General features: G+C 37.8%; 1 protein-coding gene across 1 annotated transcript; it reads left to right on the forward strand.

Annotated features, from left to right (window-relative positions):
* Positions 1–4137: 4137 nt before the first annotated feature.
* Positions 4138–17709, forward strand: LOC113109686 (chondroitin sulfate proteoglycan 4-like). The gene is made up of 10 exons (XM_026273414.1): positions 4138–4345; positions 5770–5933; positions 6598–10110; positions 10207–10680; positions 10881–11057; positions 11432–11630; positions 11719–11850; positions 12123–12298; positions 13385–13562; positions 13673–17709. The coding sequence occupies exons 1-10, from the start codon at positions 4261–4263 to the stop codon at positions 15754–15756; spliced, it is 7182 nt and encodes a 2393-aa protein (XP_026129199.1). The 5' UTR covers positions 4138–4260; the 3' UTR covers positions 15757–17709.
* The last annotated feature ends 78 nt before the right edge of the window (positions 17710–17787 follow it).

The raw sequence follows: 17787 nt of genomic DNA on the forward strand, positions 1-17787 counted from the left end.
TTCAGGGCCACCGGCTGGCCCTTCCCTCCATCAGGCGTCTAGATGGAGAAGATCAGATGTCAGAGGAATTCCCCTGAGCACTGAGGCCTCGGTCTAATAGTGTAGAGCCTTCATCTGCAGTGTCTTGCAGGCATGCAGATCAACGTTGATTGATTTTGAATGCAATCTAGAATATCAGTCAGATTGTGTTTACATGTTTGTTTGTATTTGTACACATGCCAATGCTAAATGCTTTAGGTTAGTGGTTTTCAAAAATAGATCGCAGCTCTGTTCTGATAGGGTGGCAGACAGCAGGTCTGCAATACTAAATACATTTCAGGGTCATTTTTTGTGTTCTAAACCCAGCATGCTGAAATATCATTTACCAAATATACAAATCCCTACTGTTCCAAAGAGTGGGGTCAGTAAGTGTTTAATGCTGGCTAAGGCTGTATTTATTTGATACAAAAAATACAGTAAAAAACAAACAAACAAAAAACGTAATACTGTGAATTAATAATAGAATTTAGAATTTTTAACTTTTAATACAATTTAAAATGTTTTTTATTTATGTGATTTAAAGCTTGAATTTTTTTAGCAACATAACTATGTTTTCAGTGTCACATGATCCTTCAGAAATCATTTAAGTTCAAAAGAGCAGCATTTATAAAACAAAACAAACACACACACACACACACACACACACACACACACACACACACACACATATATATATATATATATTTGCAACAATATAGTTAGTCATCCTTGCTGAATTGCTGAAAAAGTATTAATATATAAAAAAAACTCACTGACCTCAAGCTTGTATTTCTAATATACAAGTGCTCTACATACTGTATATTTTTACATTCAACCAATGTCATGTTAATAATTTTCCATATTTCTAAGTATGTGGTCTGTGGTAATTTTAATGTGTCATTTTAAAGGACACCAAAGCTTTAGTGCAACCAAATGCTAAGCAAGAACATATCAGTATTAGCAGGAGCGTTTTCTGTCTGGCTTTAATTGTTTTGCTATTGCACAATCCCAGACTTATTCCAGAGGCCTGCTGTCTACGTACACTCCGGATATGGCCTGTCTCATGGCAGTCAGAGCTCCAAAAAAGTGGATTGTTATGCAATCTGGTGTTAGCCTACACCACGATCCACGAATAAAGTATGCATGTAGCCCAGTTACTCGGTCCAGAGCAGGCTTTTTCCATCCACTGCATATTGAAATAATTAAGAGTGTTTGGAGGCCGACACTGATCTGTCAAATCAGAACTTGTGGGTTTTGGAGCAGTCTCAGGGACATTGCATATTTGGTAATCTCCGAAAAGTAGGCCTTTTGGGGGGGAAAAAAAGTACCCTTCTTTTTCGTTATGCAACCATTTCAGGGTCAGTAATGTGTTTGAAACATCCCTATTTGCTCTTAAAACGTAGCGTTACTTAGTTTAAATAATCAGGTCCCATAACATTAACTGATCATATAGTTTGTAAAATGTAAAACTTGTGTAGTTAATGCAACAGTTCAACCAAAAAAAGAAAAGAAAATATGCTTAAAATGTAGGCCTAGTCGCCCTCAGGCCACCCCAGATGTAGATGAGTTTGTTTCTTCATCAGAACAGATTTGGAGAAATGTAGCTTTACTTCATTTATTAACCAGTGGACGCTCTGTAATGAATGGGTGCCGTCAGAATGAGAGTCCAAACATCTGATAAAAACATCACAATAATCCACACCACTCCAGTCCATCAGTTTACATCGTGTGAAGCAAAAAGCTTTGTGTTTGTAACAAACAAATCCATCATTAAGATGTATACATTTTAAAAATACTGGTAAAAATATGAGTATGTAATACATAATAACGCTTCCTCCAGTGAAAATCCCCCGTCATAATCTCAGATCAAATCCACCAACATATTTGTTTAGAACTGTTTTGGAGCATTTTCCCTTGTAATCAATGCTTGATCTGCACATACTTCTTTCCTGATTCAGGTGTGACATCTTCCTCACTGGCGGAAACAATATATTAGTGACTTGTATTTTAGCTGGAAACAAGAGTTTGAAGTTAAAAATGTCTTAATGATGGTTTTGTTTCTCAAAAACATACAGCATTACACTTTACAAGACAGTAACTGATGGACTGGCGTTGTGTGGATTACTTGTGGATTACTGTGATGTATTTATAAGCTGTTAGGACTCTCATTCTGACGGCACCCATTCACTGCAGAGGATCCACTGGTGAGCAAGTGATGTAATGCTGATGTAATCCAAATCTGTTCTAAAGAAGAGACAAACTCATCTACATCTTGTATAACCTGAGGATGAGTAAATTATCAGCTAATTTTCAATTTAGTGTGAACTACTCCTTTAAGAACATGCTTCAGTGAAGACATATTTACGTTTGGAAAAATGATCCATAAGTCTTTCCTGATGTAGCGGTTGATCTCCACCCACCGCATCCAAATTAATGACAGTAAACACATGGCCCAGAACATGCTGCTCTATATCACAGGATACAGGCCTGGCTTGTGTTCGTTTGGAACAATTATGGACATCAAAATTAAGTCACCAGTTTCTCCGAACTGCCCCAGTGCTGACCTAGCTACATTCTCTTCCCAATCATTTGGATCCCGGCCACTTCATTGGCACTCAAAAACAACAGGTTTTTAAAGCGTTGGCAATAACAAACATGTTTTCCCTGAACGCTATTTATAAGAGTGTTAAGATGATTCAGTAGTGCATCTGAAATCACAGAACTTTTATGTATTTTCATGTTAAAGAACAAGGCAGATGGAACCCCCTCATATTAAAAGACAACCAGTTTAACCACACAACAGGGAGTCATTATTGACAGCAGTTGGATGTGAGTCAGAAATTAAAATGTATTCGGGGGAATTTTGCCCCAGAGAAAATACTGCTTCAATATATTATTATTTTTTTAATGTGTTACCTAACATTTGCTTTTCTTGGCATATCTACATATGGCTGGGTTCATTTCGGGCTTATTGCCTCTGCACGCACTATCATGGACTGTAGCTATCAGATACACAGTCTGTATTTGCTGTTTGAGTTCCCTAATAAAAACTGAACCATGATGGTCTCAGGTAATAATCATGGTACTTTTGTGATATGATATTTATATACTGTGGAATTACTCTGAACTCGGAATACCATCCATGCTAGGACAGCTACATTGCTTAAACACCCTCTGTTCATGGAGATGTTGTGATAATGTCGTATCTTATGTATTTAACACAGTATATCTTCTTGTATGTTTATTTAAATGATTAAAAAGAAACAAAATGTGAACTTGGTCTACTTGTTGTTGGGCAAATACAAAAAAAAAAAAAAAAAAAAAAAAAGTGATTTAGTCACAGTGGCCTTAGAATAAAATGTATTGAACTTCTTACCTATAACCTTAGTTGTGATCTGTGTGTTAAGGTCTTGTTTCAAAGGAATTAAGAAAGCTCATACTTAATTATTATCTCCATAAAGACACGTGCTACGAAGGAAGCAATATTAGATTCAGTGCAGGAGCTCACTGAAAAAAAACTGTTCAGCGTTAAATCATGTTTTAACACGTTATGTAGTGTGGTCACGCCCCCTCGTGGTCATTGTACAAAAATAAATAGACTATAAACAAACACATCACTAAACGCAGATATTGAATTTGTCTATTTTATAATATCATATTTTAAAATAATATTTTATAATATATATATTTTTTTTTACTAAAATGATATTACATCTTTATATTTCTACTTAATTTTTTTATAACTATAATGATTTGAAACTCTGGAATTTTTAACGTATATTTATAAAACAACACATAAACAAGCAAAACATAAAATATACTACATACATAAAAAAAGGGACAAAATATGTCAGAAAACCATTGTTTTTAATATTAGGATTATTCAAGTACGAATTCGAGCTAATGAACTGATCGATAAGGATTACAAAAACGATCCACAGATTTTGCAGCTTTAAGATTTCAGTAGCTTTCATTACTGCTACTAAAGAAGAAGCATACTGCAAAATATGAATGAAGAGTTTGGGCAGTTTCTGAGACTGGTATTTTCCTCCGATGGCATGAGCATTATGAATATGCATGAAGGGGCGGGGTAACCCGTCACACACCCGTGACGTCGCTTAGATGACAGATTTGCAGGTACAGTGATTTAAAGTTAACGATGATTTAAGGTCGCGCAATGGACGTACTCCAGGGAATATAAAATCAATAAGACATTTAAATTGATCTTAAAAGCTATGAAACATGTGGATTCACATTTCCTTTGAGCGAAAGTTTTGGTGGCGCGTGTTTGTGCTGCTCTCTTTGACTGTTGGAGAGGCTTTCGGAGGTGAGTGTGAGCAGACCACGACATAATAATATAATATAATATAATATAATATAATATAATATAATATAATATAATATAATATAATATAATATAATATAATATAATATAATATAATATAATATAATATAATATAATATAATATAATATAATATAATATAATGATCAGTTTCTATTTAAATTTTAAGACTAAAACAACAAGTTTTGTTTTCAGTAGTTAGGCTAAATCTAACGTTAGTTTCGTCTCAGTAGAATTTCAGTTTGGTTTCAATAATTCTATTAAAAATGGAACAACTATTTATGTTGACGACATAAAATATAAACAATAATTCATAAACAACATATGTGGCGATAGTGACATTTAAGGAGTAATTAATACCTCATTTTACAAAGTCACTTCTGCACATGTCTAATATGGGATTAGATATAATCCGATCTGTCCAAGTTCATTTTGTTTACTTGCAGCATGAATGGAAGCAACCTCCCCCAGTCCAAAGCCAGATATAGACCATAATCTGCAATTCAATGCATTTTTAAAAACATCCTAACATTGCTAGAAAGATGAGATAATGTTGCTTCAAACCTTTAAAAATATGAACCACAGTTTTCAACACTGAAACACTTTTATGAGTATTGAAGTTAGGCTACAGGCTATTTAAAGTTATGTAAACATTAATGCGATGTATGTTCATTCCAGTGACCATGTATGGACTCACTGTTTTTTTGAATAGGTGTTTATGTTTATGACTAGTTTATACTGTTATTTGGACATAATTTGCAATCTGTCTCTTACAGGTTGAACAATCAACTTAGAGCAATCTAAATAGTAAAAATTCCCTGCCCTACTAACTCAGTATGGTTAGCATTTTAAAAAAGCATGTTCATCTGCAGTCACTGTGCTAATCTCTATTGACTCCTTTGACACAGTGCTCTAGAAATGAAGCAGTACTACTGTGCCCCTAAAAGGTGTTCAGCTCATTAAAATGCATTAATTGAATTCTGATAAAGCATTAGAGGGTTGCAGACACAACAGCACTTAGTCTAAACTGCATTAGGCACAGAGCAGCAGCTGTTACAGAGCTGTTCAGGCCAATAAAACTCTTAATTTACAGGGGGCAGTAGCAACTCCGATACATACAGTATGCACGAATAATCCATGCCATTATGATGAGACACAAAAGCTGAGGGGATGAAATTAAGTCATTTGAAAGTGTAAATTGTATTTCTTAAACAGCAAGACATATTGCCCCCTCTGGCACTTTTTGTTTTAAGGAATGTGTCCTTTGCCCTTACTGTTGTAAAAAATTTGTCATGTTTATGTATATGTTGTATTAAGCAATAGTATTATAAAACATCTGGATCAATAGGGGTTCCATATATATATATATATATATAAATAATTAATCCTAGTACAAATGACTTTGCAGCTTCTTTCTACGGAGATGGGTTTGTCCATTTGAAAGCAGTTGAGTTGTCTAGTCAGACATCTTTCCATGTACGGTTTCGAACCTCTGGACCTGGTGGACTGCTGTTCTTGGCAGCTGGGGAGACGGACTTCCTCTGGGTTGGGCTGCATTCTGGTAGAGTACAGGTGATTTAATTAAATGCATTACATTTAAATCATTTTTCTAAAACGAGATATTCATATACAACAGTATTTATAGGTTTATACTTTATTGCAACCTGTAATTTTATGTTTTGTAACATTTAATTGCATATTATTTATAAGTTTCTAATTGTCAATTTCAGAGATAAGTCAAAAACAGAAAGAATATTTTAGCATAAGAATACAGTACAGTAATTGTCTTGAGATCACTGCAGTTTTGCAACTGCTGTAAGAAGCTGAGATTACTTAGTGAAAGGTTGCATATGTCGATCAGTTTGGATGAACTGGCTAAACTACAGTTTGTTGAAATCTTATATGAATACTGAGGTTACACTTATTCCCATCTATGGCAGTTACATTCATCTGACTTGTAATTAGCTGCACGCTCAACTCAGATATTTTTTGCCGGGAGGCAAAAACAAAAGGCAAGTGTTTTCTTGTTGCTTCCAGACAAAAAGGTCTGTTCATAGACTAAACCTCCACATGCATCACTGTACTGACAAGTTTTTTCTTGCTAAGAAATACTTACACAGTGACTGTTGCCTGCAGTTAATGTAGTATGAGTGTCTTAGCAATACTGGTAGTAGTAAGCTTTTAAAGAGATTATTTCCTACATTACTATAAAGATCTTCTTGTCCGTCTCTGTTAGGTGCGGATTCAGCTTGGATCTGGGGAACGGACTGTTCGCTCTGAAAAGGGTATCCCCTTAAATGATCTGACCTGGCATACATTAGAACTTCAACATGATAATGAGAACGTCACGCTTACTGTGGACAAAAACTCTATAACATCTGCTAAGATGCCAGGACCTGACTTTGAACTGGATGTCCAGGATGGACTTTTTGTTGGTGGTGTTGGGGATCTGGAAAAATCCTACCTCTCAGCAAATGAAACTCCCTTTGGCTTTCGGGGATGTTTGGATGAGGTTCTGTTCAATGAGCATAACCTCCTGTCCTCCCTTAGGCCTTACTCTGGATACAAAATGATCCATGAAGTGTCACTTGGTTGCAGCCCACAATTTTCAGGCACTGTCAACGATTCTATAAGTTTTTTCAGTTCCAAAGCATACATGTCCCTGCCAACATGGGACGTACCCCAAGAGGGTGTATTTGAATGTGAACTACATACAGTACATTCAGAGGGCATCCTTTTATACAGCTCTGCAGGAAAGGGTAACTATTTTGCCCTGGAGATCCAAAAGGGTCACCTTGTTGCTGTAATTAAAATAGGTGTAACCAAGACAGCATTGCGTTCCCTGATGGTCATCAATGATGGGGCATGGCACATTTTGCGGCTCTATTTGTCTCCTTTAAATCTTCAGTTTACTTTGGGTTTGGAGATGCACAATTCTAGCTTTGGGATAAATGCCAGTGCATTACAGTTTACTGGACCTCTGTTCCTAGGTGGGGTCGATGTCAGCACTTACACAGAGGTCCGCAAGAATGGATTGCTCTCTATGGTAGGGAAACGTATTGGTTCGTTTAAAGGCTGTCTTAGGAATATCAGAGTCAATTACCAAAGGATGGGCCTTCCTAAAGCATTGGTCACCAAGGATATTTCTGTTGGTTGTGAACCAGCAATACAGCTTGGACCCAGTACCACAAGTCCAACAGTTATTACCATAGATTCGGAAAATATCACAGATGCCCTACCTGAGATGGACAAGAAAAATTTCCTTTTACTCAAGGATTTGGAGGTTCTTGAAGGCGGACGAGCACCACTTGAGTCTAAACACATTAAAATTAATCTAGAGTTTCGTAAGATTGCGATCCGTCAGTCACAGATTATGTTTCGAGTTGAAGAGCAGCCGGTCCATGGGCAACTCCGACTGGATGTTGACCCTGATCTGGGTGAGAACACCTTCAGTATTCTGGATCTCTGGCAAGGAAGGGTCATGTATGTCCATGGAGGATCTGAGGACCTACTTGACTTTTTCATGTTTTCCATCTTCACCAACAGCAAAAAGGAAGTGCCTAGCTTTCTCAAAGGAAACCGTCTCCACAGATTTAACATCAGCATCACACCTGTCAATGATGCTCCTGAACTCAGCCTTCCTGAGGGTAGTCTCTTCATTCTCCTAGAGCGCTCAAGACGTCGTATGAGCACAGATGTCCTCAGGGTCATCGACCCTGACAGTAACTCCACAAACCTGATGTTCTCAGTCCTTGGTAACCTGAATGCGGGTTCAGGCTTTCTAGAGATTGAGGAACACCCGGGCAGAGCAGTTACCTCATTTTCTCTAAGTGATCTAGAGCAGGGTAAAGTGAGTTATGTCCACAAAGGTGTCAAGAACGCTAGAATGGCTATTAGGGTAAGTGATGGGGACAAGTTAAGCAACACAGTGGTACTCAGGATCATCGCTGTTCCTCTAGAATACAAGGTTGCCAACAACACCGGCGTAGAGGTAACCCAAGGTGAAGCAACGTTTATTAGTAACAAACATCTTGCTGTGCAAGTCAATGTTCCTAAACAAGCAGTGGACATTCGCTATGACGTCACAGTGCCACCAATCTACGGTGAGCTTCAAAGGCTGCATTCAAGTGGACAGTGGAAACAAACAAGCACATTTACGCAAAAACTTCTGGAAAAGGAGCGTCTACGATATCTCAGCACCTTCCATGGGACGCAGCAAAGTAATATCACTGACAGTTTCAAATGCAAAGCCACAGTTGGCTCAGTCATTACAGATGAGTTGTTGTTTTTGATTAGAGTACACTGGATTCGTTATAGAATCACCAAAAATAAGGTAGAGATAGATGGTGAACTTAAAGTCACATTGACACCTCAACATTTCCATGTTGTTGCCAAGGGTGCAAGACTTTTGGAAAATGACCTTCACATTCGTTTATTGACATTACCAAGGAAAGGACATCTTCTCCTCGGTAATAAGATTTTAAAAAAGAACTCAACTTTCAGCCAAGATGACATTGCTAATCACAAGTTGCAATATGAGCTCTTAGAAAAGCCAGTTGATGATACAAGAGATATGTTTCACTTTCAAGTATTCTCAAAATTTGCCTTGTCAGGGATTCATGAGTTCAGAATCAGTATCAAAGCAGATATTCATAACATAATTTTAAAAAATCATGGACTTTCTCTATTGGAAGGGGAGAGCAAGGTCATTACTAAGGCAATGCTTTTCTCAGAGACTCCCAGCTCTAGAGCAGTATACTACACTGTCACCAGAAGCCCTAAACATGGGGTACTGAAAAGAACGGACCTCTCCAATTCCTCTGCCAGCAATGACAGCATAGTAGAGTTCACCAATCAGGACATTTTAGAGGAACACATCTTTTATGTCCATGATGATAGTGAAACCACCCATGATGCATTTACATTCCTGGCCTCTTTCGGCTCTCTGAAAAATAAGTCCCAAGGCACGGCGGGTACATTTAATATTTCCATCCAGTTGGTTAATGATCAGAAACCCATCCGTGTTGTGGATAAAGTTTTCCATGTGGTGCGTGACAGCCAGCGGTTGCTAACACTGGAAGATTTGTGCTACCATGATGCTGATACAGACTTTGATGACAAAGATCTGCTTTATACCAGACGAAAGATCCCTATGGGTGAGCTGGTCCTGGTAAATGACACCACACACAAGCTTTATCAATTCCATCAGATGGACCTAGAAGAGAAGAGAGTGCTGTTCATTCACAAAGGGGTGAGTTATGGCCGCTTTGTCCTCTTTATATCTGATGGGAAGCACTACACATCAACACTACTTGAAGTGTCGGCCAATGATCCATTTGTTAAGGTGGCAAACAACACGGGTATTTTGGTCCAGAAAGGCCAGATAGCCAGTTTAGGAGTTGCTAATTTCAGTATCTCCACTAATATGGATGTCAGGCATGATGAAGAAGTAGTCTTTGAGGTGTTTCTACCACCGAGCCATGGGACTCTTTACTGCAATGATATAAAAGCAAATACTTTCACACAGCATGACTTGAAGATGGGTCATGTAGTGTATCATCACGATGACAGTGAAATCCTGGAGGACTTTTTTAATTTCACCAGCAAGGTTAAAGGCCTCTGTTTGGATGTTAGTGTGTCAGTTAAGGTGTACCTTGAGAGTCATCAGAAGCCTCCTAGAATCATTCACAATAACCCCATTGTAGTGGAAGAAGGAAAGCCTGTCAAAATCAACAAGGAAATTCTTCAGGTTAGTTTTGCTTCATTAAAATAATTTTCAGATAACAAGGTTATGAAATGTAGACTATTATTTACGTATTTAACGTGTACATGTGGTGTGTTCCAGGTCATTCATGAAGATAATAAACCTTTTGAGATTGTGTATAGTGTGAAGGGGGCACCCACCTACGGTTTTCTGCGGATATCTATGCTAGAAGAAGATCACTACCGTGGCAGTCAGGAGAATCCCATCCAAAGCTTTTCACAGGGTGATATCAATAAAGGGCATGTTCAGTATGTTCAAACTGAGCATGGATATGTCAATGACTCCTTCTCACTTGACGTAACCAATGGCGTTCAAACAATCCGTGACCTTGTAGTCGTAGTGGATATTATCCCCTTGCACATCCCGCTTCAAGTGTCCAATATGACCCTGATGGAGGGTTCTTCTAAAGCTCTCACTCAGGACATCATCAAAGTTGTCGACCGACACTTTCATGGACTCCAAATCTTCTATCTTGTAACCGAGGGGCCTCATCATGGACGAATTGAACACTCAAGGATCCCTGGTGTCCCAATTCCATCTTTCACAAGGGCTCAAGTGAGTTTCTGTTTTTCACTTGTTTCCTTTGTTTCTCTTCACTCCCGTACAACACAGGTTAAAACAAAGCATTTAATTTATCACAGTTTATATGAATAAATTAAATATATGTATAATCATTATGAAAGGATGATTTTCACTAGTAGTTTTTATGATAAATTCTGCTACAAAAAACGATTTTATTCTTTCTTTTGCCACAGGCTGAACAGGGATTCATATTCTATGTCCATGATGGAAGTGAGACCGTGGCTGATAATTTTACAGTGGTGGCCAATAATACAGATATCAGGAAGCAAAGTTTGCCATTTGTGGTTTATGTCAATATAACACCCATAAATGATGAACCTCCAATTGTAACTGTAAACAGAATTCTTAAGGTGAGGTTTTTCCTTTAAGCCAATGTGTAATCTTCTCATGTGTATAGTATTTATGAAATTAAATCTTAAAAAATTGGATTTTTCAAATGTCAGTTTACATCTTCTTTCCACAGACCCAACAAATGTGTGGACCAGCACTAAAATAGTGGTACATTTATCTAATATAGGTTTGGCACATATTGTTTTTCCATTTTCATCATGGAAAAAAGCATTGGTTTAGCATAAACTGTGTGGAGACCTAGACTTTAGATGCCTGCTTTGGCCAGAAGGAGGCTCAATAAACACATTCTAAAATAGTCTCTGGTGTCAAAAACATAAAAAAAGTTTCAAGTGAAAAATGTCAAACCTCACCTGACAAAACTTTCTTTCATTAGGTGTGGGAAGGTTCTGTGACAGAGATAACCACTGAAGACCTCAGTTCTGAGGATCCAGATTCTCTTCCTGAGAGCCTAGAATTCATCATCACTCCACCGAGTAATGGGCATCTAGCCCTGAAGAGCGCCCCCTCCAGGCCTGTTCTGAACTTCACCCAAGAGCATATCAGTCATGGCCAGCTGGTGTTTGTACATAGTGGTTAGTTTATGTTATAAAGTGCCCATAAGATTTGATAACCCATTTTCCTTGATCTCTCAGTAGGTCTGTGGTATTTATGTTTTGACAGGTGCCCTGTCTGGAGGATTTCACTTTCAAGTCAACGATGGGGTGAACTTTGCTCCAAGGCAAATCTTCAGTGTTGCAGCCCAATCTCTGGTCATCAGCTTAGAGAAAAACCAAGAGCTCAGGGTTTTCCCAGGTTTTATTTTATTGTGCTTTAAAGAAAATTCAGGACTTTTTTTGTTGTTGCTGTTTTCTTAAAATAAAACCCAAGTGATATTTTGTACTGCTGTTAATGTTATACATTTTCATATGAAGCAATAGGGTAGCAAAAGAACAAGATATTGTAGCAGACTGCAACAGATGGACTGGATTGTAAAAAGTGAAACTAAAACTAGCCAAGTCAATGAAACAGTAATGGTGTAATTGTCTGTGTGATGTAAAGGATGTATTTCCTGTATCCTTCTACAGGGTCTTCAAAGTTAATTACTGAAGATGAGCTGCTGATAATCACAAATGACTTTGATGATATCTATGGCAATCGCACCATCACGTACACTGTGACCTCACCTCTAAGATTTGGCAGCCTGATTTGGAAACAAGATGAAAATTCCACAGAAGAAATCTCATCCTTTACACAAAACATGGTATTTATGAAATCTGCTTCTGAGTTTTGTTGGCTGATGTTAAAATGTGTAATACGTTTCAAACGCATGTTCACATGGAAGTGTTCTTCAATTCCAATAAGGAATTTGTGCAGGACATTGCTAAGATAAAGACAAAACTCTTTTGAGCTAGCAAGTTCTGCTAATGTTTAACATTTAAAATGCTCTATCACAAAGATCATTCAGCATAGAGGTTTTGAAGAGCCCAAATTATTATTATTTTTTTGGCATCACAATTTTTATTTGAAAGAAATTTAGATGTAAACTTCACTCTCTTGCATGTTATCTGAATCAACCACATAATGTTAACACTTCCTCATCTTCTAGCGACTAGCTTGTTCTTTAAGCTGATTTATTTTTTAAATGTGATATTAAATAACATTTATGCACCTTTTTCCTGAACGTGGACGTCTTGCCCAACTCATATTGGAACGATTCTTTACATTTCTGGTCTCTGGTGCTTCAAGACAAATTATAGTCAAAATGTATTTTCCAAGTTAAACCTATGAAAATGGTTTTAAAAACCACATTGCGCCATAGTTTTATTACATTATAGTGTTGCAATGTCCATATTTGTGCAGTTACTCAACTATAGTTGAGTGAGTTGACAACATGGTTAGATGACATGAAGCGACCCACGGTTAGCTGTATTGAAAACACATGAGCACACATATCCTACATAGAGCTCCCGATCGGTGTGAAGATCAGGGGATTTTGTCCATAAAACACATTATTTTATTATTTTACATACTGTATTTTAACTTAAGAATTGCAGATTTGCTTTTGCGCAAAACAAGTACTTTTTGTTCAGGAATTCTTTAATTTTATGGCTGTTACTGTGGCAGCCGATAACACAGCTTAACCCTGCCAACATTTTTATATTTAGTTATAAATTAAATTCATTCAGTCGACCTTTACACCATTTCGATCGAGACGGAAAAATGTGAGCATCCAATCCGAAGTTAGAATCCATCATGACGACATTGATAGGTTATTCAGGAAAAAGGTGGATATGATCATTCTGACTTATAAACAAGCTAAATTACTTGTGTCAATGTGTTATTTTAGGTGAAAGAACATGCTGTGCTGTATGCACAGACTAAACCTGTTTCATGGACCGCTACAGATTCCTTCACCTTCACTGTGTCATGCCCCCCAGCATTCCTCCAAGCTCATACCTTTAATATCCACATCTCTTATGAAAATACAGGTCCGGAGCACAGGAGTGCACTCTTAACAAATACTGGTAATTATTTCTGACTTCTGGTTATTTTAATATGATAAACAGATTACCATTACATAAAAAAAACAATAAATCACAATATATAACATATATATTTTCAAATTATTATTTAGGTGCTGTCGTCGCTGAGGGAAGTAGTGTTCTTATTGATAAATCAAAATTGGATGCCTCAAACGTTTTGGGAAAATTAGATGAAGCGGAACATAATTTCTATGAGATCTGGTACGAAATCACCTCTCCACCCCACCATGGTACAATTGTCGTAGGTGAAAAAAATCTGACACATGAAAGCCCAAAGTTCTCTCAAATCAACCTCCATAAGCATGGAATCATATACGTACATGACGACTCAGAGACCACTCATGATAACTTCACCTTTGACGTGTGGCTAATCCCAAAAGGAAAGATTGCTCAACGACCTCAGAATACAGATTATATAGTATCTGAAATATTTAACATCACTGTGACCCCTGTTAATGACCGGCCTCCTGTGCTTAAGACAGGATCCCCTCGACTCAAAGTAGTCAAAGGGGACACTGTGACCTTGGATCCTGAGAATCTTTATGTGGAGGACCAAGACACTCCACCTGAAGAGCTTTATTATACTGTAATCAGCAAGCCCAAAAATGGCTTCCTTGCTTTGGAGGGTCAGCTCAATGAGTCTATCAGCACCTTCACCCAAGCTGATGTAAATCAAGGAAGAGTGCACTTTGTACAGAAAGGGGAACTCTCATCAGGGGTCATCCACTTCAGCATCACTGATGGATTCCACAGACCACTCTACAAGCTCTTCAGTGTTGAGGTAGAGAATATCACCATCAGTGTGGTCAACAACACTGGTTTGACTCTATTGCAAGGCCAGACCACAGTGACTCTGACATTTGAGAACCTGGCCGCAGTGTCCAATGAGAGACATGCATCCATTAAGTATTTAGTTACTAGCTCACCAAATCATGGGAGTGTCATGGTTATGGAAGAACCGGTCACACACTTTGACCAAGAGGACCTGCACAGCGGCAGAGTATTTTACAACATGAGTGACCTGTCATCCCCTCGGGACTGCTTTGAGTTCACGGTCTTCACATCTGAGAGTAATCTGACCAACCAGGTGGTCAACATTACAGTCAAGCCACTGATCCACCTAGGAGAGCATGTCAGGATCCCAGATGGCATCCCAGTGAAGCTAAGAAAGGACGTCCTGGATGCAACAGAATTGGCTTCCCTTAGTGCTAGTGATCCCATTTTTGAAATTCTTGAGCCACCGAAGCACGGAAAGCTAGTCAAAGTCACATTTGACCTTGGAGGAGCCTCTCACTCGGTGGAGTCCTTCTCATTCAGGGATGTTGAACAAGGCAGAGTGGCTATTGAGGAAAACATCAACTTCCATGCCAATTATGGCAACACAACAACACCCAGGTACAACATTACAGCGGTCCATCCACTTAATGACTCATTCGTTTTCCTTTTGAAGGCAGCCAACGTCCAGCCTGCCATGGGTGAATTTGTGTACCTAGTATTACCTTATGACCCCGTTACAGGGAAGCATATGCTTTCAGAGCCGACCAAGATGCCGACTTTGAACAAAACAACAAATGCTGTGTACCCTCCATCTCACATAGATCCATCAACAAGACCACACAGGACTGCCTCAAAGCTCAAACCTCGAAACCGCTGGGGGAACCACACACGAAGCAGATCCACGGTTCCTCACGTGCCCCGTACCACTATGAGCAAGTTGGACCCCTCCCCGAAAAATACTTTGGTGAGGATGGAGACCTTACCGAGACCTGCATCTGATCCCCTGTTCATCATCCTGCCGCTTCTGGCCTGCCTCCTCCTGATTGTTATTCTTGTGGTTCTCATACTCGTCTTCCGGCACCGCAGGGAAAAGCGGGCCCACCCTGCAATGATACAGCATCTGACAGGGAACCCTAGTGAAGATATTTTAGCCAGAGGCCCATATCTGGGTCAGCCTGAGAGAAGTCTCACTGTTCCTTCAGTTATAGTAACCCCCCTCACTCCGAGTTGCCCTGGTAGTCCTGTTTTACAGGAAGTACATAATGCAGCCATGGTGCCAGCAATTGAACAAGCTGTGTCTCCATTTCTCCTTTGCACATGGAATCCACTTAACCCTGATTCTGCCCAGCACTGTTCACCAGCAACACAACCCCTTAAACAAAACCAATACTGGGTTTGACTCAACTCTTTTTATCACATCCAGATGTTGCTTGAACCCATTTCATGAACTATCATTGTGCATGACCATGATCGGAGACAGATCTTAGCATTAAAGGCAGAAGAAAGTAAGCTTCTACGTTTAATACCATACATTGAGAAACTTAATTATCTAATCAGACTCTGAAGGTCTCTTGGCTTAGTATAAAGGGAAAAAAATCACCAAATAACTACAATTTTAACATACATTTTTGATGTTAATCCTATTGTTTAATTTTTTTCCTGTCACAGATTAAAATTGTTTCTTACAAAACACAGATTGCCACTAAATCTTATTTCAGAGTCACAATATTTTGCAGTTACATTTTCCAGTACACATAGTCAGAAACATTTTACCTTTAGCTTGTCACTGGGCAGGATCCTCAAAGGTACACTTAAGGTACTAATATGTACCCTTTACGGGTTTATAAGGTACAAAGGTAAACATTTGAGGGTACTACCCCAGTGACAAACAATGGGTTTTTGCACATTTATTTGATAATGTGGTTTGGATAAAATGAATGAACAATGTTTAATTCAGTTCACTGAATACAGTATAAAACAAATGTTTATCTTAAATTTAAATCATTTGCTAAATTTTAGAGGTAAAACACCACAAGTGTTTACATCCAGTGTACTTGGTTTTTATAAAATACTGATATAGGTCACTATGCTACTTTACCCTTCATGTAGTAACAATACATAATTGTTTTAATGATTATAGGATTGCTTAAATAATAAAGTATTGTTATTACATGTAAGCCTACAGGTAGGGAAGGTACTGGAATAGGGAAGGTAAAGTTTAATTCAGTGTATTCGTAATTATTTAAAGTGAAAGATATAGAATAACTACTACTTCTACAAGATAACTAAACTGAATATTTATTTCACAGTTTCTCTCTAAATGGTTTTCAAAAGACACTATAGCTTCATGCTGTACCTTAATGCCTTATGTTTGTTTATATGGTCACATTTGCTCTAAACAAAGTCTGTCAGAAAGTAATGAAATTGAAGAGAGAACTGAAACTGCTTAAAGGTGCATTTTGAAGAAGTATCTAAAATTAAAATATTACGCTGAGCACAAAAACAAAAACTCCCTCACAAATATTGCACCATAATTTTTACACTCCTAGCAAGATGGCGTTAGCAGGAGATAGGACAGAAATGTGCTGATATTGACAATATGTGTTTGTTATCTTGTAATCCCTATAATTTACTTTGGGCTACAGATTTATGAATGTTCACATGCATGTGTGTATTTATGTCTCTGTGTTAGAAAAAGTATATCTGAGTTAATGTAAAAATGATTGTCATTACATGTATAAATCTATGAAATAATAAATGAATTCTTTTTTATAGTCCTTTGACCAGTTTTGAAAAGTACAAAAAATATATTTATGATTAATACATTATATAAATTATATTAGTGTAGTTAGGGTTAGAATTGCATTACATTCCTGGTAATTAATATAGTTAATTAATATAGCAACAAATATTGATATTGAACAGTGGTTCATAAAAACACAAATGTACAGTGTAGTTATTCCTTTTTTCCTTAGCATTGTTTTATGCGTAATATGTGTGGGCTTGTTAAGTGATCAGGGTGTGGGAATAAATTCTTCATGGTTAAGGACCTGAGTGTGTGGAAAGAGAAGCCTAACTTTAGCTCTGATAAATAATTCAAACGCAGTGAGAGATTGACTGCTCCGGGCAGCTCTGGTTTTTCTCCCTAGTAAGCATAGAAACTAATAATGGTACAGTCTCCTTCAAGAGGTCATTTGATTGGAGCTCTGAGGCCCAACTCTTGAGTATGCTGATCTTCCTTGATGGTTGATTATTTTTAATTTTTTGTTCTTTTTCAACGGTTTTTAAAACCTTTTTAAATGACGGACCATTTAAAGAGTAAAACAAAAATTGCGAAACCCCTAACAACTTCCTATCTCAAATGGGGCTCTCATTGGTCATCCTTTTTACAAGCCAACAAATCTCAAGCTAAACATTTGGAATAAACACT

This window comes from Carassius auratus, chromosome 10, assembly GCF_003368295.1.
Source record: "Carassius auratus strain Wakin chromosome 10, ASM336829v1, whole genome shotgun sequence".
Taxonomy (NCBI): Eukaryota; Metazoa; Chordata; class Actinopteri; order Cypriniformes; family Cyprinidae; genus Carassius; species Carassius auratus.

Excerpts from the sequence above, each read along its gene's own strand:
- LOC113109686 (XM_026273414.1), top strand. The coding sequence starts at position 4,261 with ATGTGGATTCACATTTCCTTTGAGCGAAAGTTTTGGTGGCGCGTGTTT. Across the intron at positions 11,851-12,122 it reads AGAGCTCAGGGTTTTCCCAG|GGTCTTCAAAGTTAATTACT; the intron begins GTTTTATTTTAT and ends ATCCTTCTACAG. Across the intron at positions 13,563-13,672 it reads TGCACTCTTAACAAATACTG|GTGCTGTCGTCGCTGAGGGA; the intron begins GTAATTATTTCT and ends ATTATTATTTAG.